We start from the raw sequence: 3577 nt of genomic DNA on the forward strand, positions 1-3577 counted from the left end.
TGTGTGTGTGTGTGTGTGTGTGTGTGTGTGTGTGTAGATGGGAACTTCCTGGCCGTTGCCTCACATGATAACTTTGTGTACATCTACACCGTGACTGAGAGCGGCAGGAAGTACAGCCGCGCGGGGAAATGTGTGGTGAGTTTAAGTTGAGCTCAAACCTGAAGGATGAAATTAATCATTCAGCAGCTTTTAGCTTTTAGCTTTTAGCCACCAGAGCTGCTGCTTTAACATTTGAAAATCAAAGCTTGTTTGTGTTCTTTAGGGTCACTCCAGCTTTGTGACCCACGTGGACTGGTCTGCAGACAGCCGTTATCTGGTTACTAACTCAGGAGATTATGAGATCCTCTTCTGTACGTCTTTAATTAATTAATTAATTATTAGATTTTAAGCTTCATTACCTGAAAGTGTTCAAGACTTTGACATGAAGAAGTGAAACAAACTGGGTTTGTTGTTTTCAGGGGAGGCAGGAAGTGGGAAACATGTCACCAACATGGACACGGTGCGCAGTCTGGAGTGGGCCACTTCCACCTGCACTCTGAGCTTCAACACATTCGGTGGGTTCAGCCTGTGCTGCTCCTCCTTCAGGCTGAAACCAAAACTACAGCTTGTATCAATGTTTACCTCCCTCTAACCGCCCCGCTGCGTTCTTGTTCCTTCGTCTCGCAGGAATTTGGCCAGATGGCGCAGACGGCACGGACATCAACGCCGTGTGCAGGTCACATGACGGCTCCCTGCTGGCCTCGGCTGATGATTTTGGCAAAGTGCACTTGTTCTCCTTCCCCTGCTGTCAACCAAGGGTGGGTCAGCTTCACTGTGACAGAGTTCCTGCAGAGCTCAGGTTCTGGTTGTTGAGGGGAAAACATCCAGCTCTTCAGGGCTGGGCTGGATTAGTTCAGCCTCCCTCATGCTCCACATAAGTCTGTAGACAAACATCATCCTGAGATAAAAGGGGGCGGAGTTAGAGCTGTTTGCTATGGGATGAATCTTGTTCCAGCAGGAATTAAAATTGAAATGCTCAGATTCAATCTGAATGTGCAGAATTTGAAACTGAATTTAAAGTTTTGTATCTGAATTAATTTTCTTTGAAACTGTATTTTTGTTTTATTAAAAATTTCACTTTCAGTTCCATAATTCAGATGTTTGTGTCACATCCTGGTCCTTGAGAAAGCCAGGCAGAGTAATCAAACACAGATCCACAGATTTATGTTTCACTTTGGTGAAGTTTCCCTTCTGGATGTAACAGAGTTGATGCAATCCACTGTAAAAGTGACAAAAACAGACAAAGTTATTTTATTGTAGTGATTAATTTGACCTATATGTAGAAAATGTTACATTTACATCATGGATCAGTCAGCAGCAGCATCTGATCAATGTGATCCTTTATTTTTTAAAAAGGAACTTTTACCAAGCTAACATTAACTTGAAACAGTTTGAAACGTGTCATTAGAGTCCTGCTGATAAAAATATTTTAGACTTTAAATAAAATAAAGCCTCTGACTCTGGATGAATTAATTTCGGTGTTTTTCAGGCTCCGAGTCACGAGTACGGCGGTCACAGCAGCCATGTGACCAACGTGGCCTTCCTGCACGACGACACTCACCTGATCTCCACCGGCGGGAAGGACACCAGCATCCTGCAGTGGGGGGTTGCCTAGGCAACGCTGTGCGGGGGCGGGGACCAGCGTCTCACCTCTTCACCAGATTGTCCCCCCCCACCCCCCGTGCCTCTGTGCCTACAGGAAGCTGGGGCGACCCGCTGACATCACTGTAAGACACTGAATGATGTCAACCAACACCTCGTGATTTTAGCTGATTGTGCCTAAACTGGACCCCCCCCCCACCACCCAAACAGCCGATGAACCAAGCTCCTTTCTTACAAAGCAGGTTTAAATTCACGTTTCACAGCCGTTTAAAACAAAATGCAGTGATTCTTTATAAGAATGTTGTCGTTCTGACTCCGATTGTTTAAAAAGAGCAGCAGCTCCTCTGAATGTTTGAGAAACAAACTCGTTTTCTGAGAAAGGAGCTGCGATGATTGGGGTAAAAAAATGGGGTTAAAACAGAGTTAAACCGGGGTTAAATCTGGGTTAAAACCTGATTAATACGTGGTTAAACTGGGTTAAGACGGTTTGAATGGGGTTAAATCAAGGTTAAATCTTGCTTAAAACTGGGTTAAAACGAAGTAAAACCGGGGCTAAATCTGGGTTAAACTAGGGTTAAAACATAGCTAAATCTGGGCTAAAACATGGTTAATGCTGGGTTAAAATTGGGGTTAAAACAGAGTTAAATCGGGGTTAAAATTGGGGTTAAACCAGGGTTAAAACAGAGTTAAACCGGGGTTAAATCGGGGTTAAAACATGGCTAAAATGGGGTTAAACCAGGGTTAAACCCAGGTTAAAACAAGGTTAATTTGGGGTTAATACGAGGTTAAACCAGGGTTAAAACATGTTTAATATGGGGTTAAAATGGGGGTTAAAACGGGGTTATTTCAGGGTTAAACCCGGGTTAAAACAATGTTAATTCTGGGTTATTTCAGGGTTAAACCCAGGTTAAAACAATGTTAATTCTGGGTTATTTCAGGGTTAAACCCGGGTTAAAACAATGTTAATTCGGGGTTAATTCGGTGTTAAACCCAGGTTAAATCGTGGCTCTGCTTGTGGAACCGTCCCCTCTCTCTCCTGTAAATCAGCTTCACCTTTACGACTTGAAACCAACGTTTTTCAGGGACGTGTTTTAGAACAGAATGTAACCTCTCACAGAGCGGTGGTCGATCCGGAGACCCCCGTGGCCTTCTTCGTTTCCAGTTTTCACTCCTTTAACTTGATTTAAACCACGTCCGGAGGCGCCGGTTGTTCCGTAGTGTTTAGTGGAGTTTTTGAGGTTAGTTAGCGGTACTAAGTGTCAGTTTCACACCCCTCCCCCTCCTTCAGTCTGCTGTTCAGACCACTGCTGTAACTGTACTGACTCAGCACCAGGTGGCGCTGCGTTGAAGAGCATGAGCATGACTGAGGCTGCTGTCCTGCTGTTGATGTTGCAGAAATCTTTAAACATTATATTATGCAGTATATTTGAGTGGCTGTAGAGTTTTAATATTTATCTGTAACAATAATGGATGTTCTACTGATTAATGTGGACGCTGACATGAGCTTGAGCTCTGCTTCTCTTTCTGTTTAGTTAATAAAGTTTTGGTTTTTTTACCCCTTATGTGTTGCTAGTTTGTCTCTTGTCACAAATTAAAGTGCTCAATCTTTTAAATAAATGTGTGACTCGTAAAACAATCTTTTTAAAAAAGAAAATAAATCATGAAATACTGAGATGTTTGAGCTCAGACTGTTAAAGATGATTCTTACTAAAATATCAAATTGTAGATATTTATCTGTAAAGCTGTCTGAGTTGTGGTCATTCTTGTGTTCCTTGAGGCTAGTTAGCTTCGGCGGCCATCTTGAATTAGATTTTTAGTCATTAGGATTTTGCTACTTTTAGTTTTGTTCTGCTTCTAACTAATGATTCAAGGTTCAGCTATTTTTTTAATACTCACCTTCTAAATATATAAACATGAATAAAAGGACAATATATAT

General features: G+C 42.2%; 1 protein-coding gene across 1 annotated transcript in view; it reads left to right on the top strand.

The window, feature by feature from the left end:
- eml2 (EMAP like 2) overlaps window positions 1-3203 on the top strand; it is a gene marked incomplete at its 5' end in the record, with an annotated part of 29363 nt that extends 26160 nt beyond the window's left edge. The window contains 5 exon segments of the mRNA XM_014026420.1: window positions 38-135; window positions 263-350; window positions 459-554; window positions 667-797; window positions 1529-3203. Of these exon segments, the coding sequence (XP_013881874.1) occupies window positions 38-135; window positions 263-350; window positions 459-554; window positions 667-797; window positions 1529-1654 (539 nt within the window).
- Window positions 3204-3577: the final 374 nt, after the last annotated feature.

This window comes from Austrofundulus limnaeus, unplaced genomic scaffold, assembly GCF_001266775.1.
Source record: "Austrofundulus limnaeus strain Quisiro unplaced genomic scaffold, Austrofundulus_limnaeus-1.0 Scaffold552, whole genome shotgun sequence".
NCBI classification, from domain to species: domain Eukaryota; kingdom Metazoa; phylum Chordata; class Actinopteri; order Cyprinodontiformes; family Rivulidae; genus Austrofundulus; species Austrofundulus limnaeus.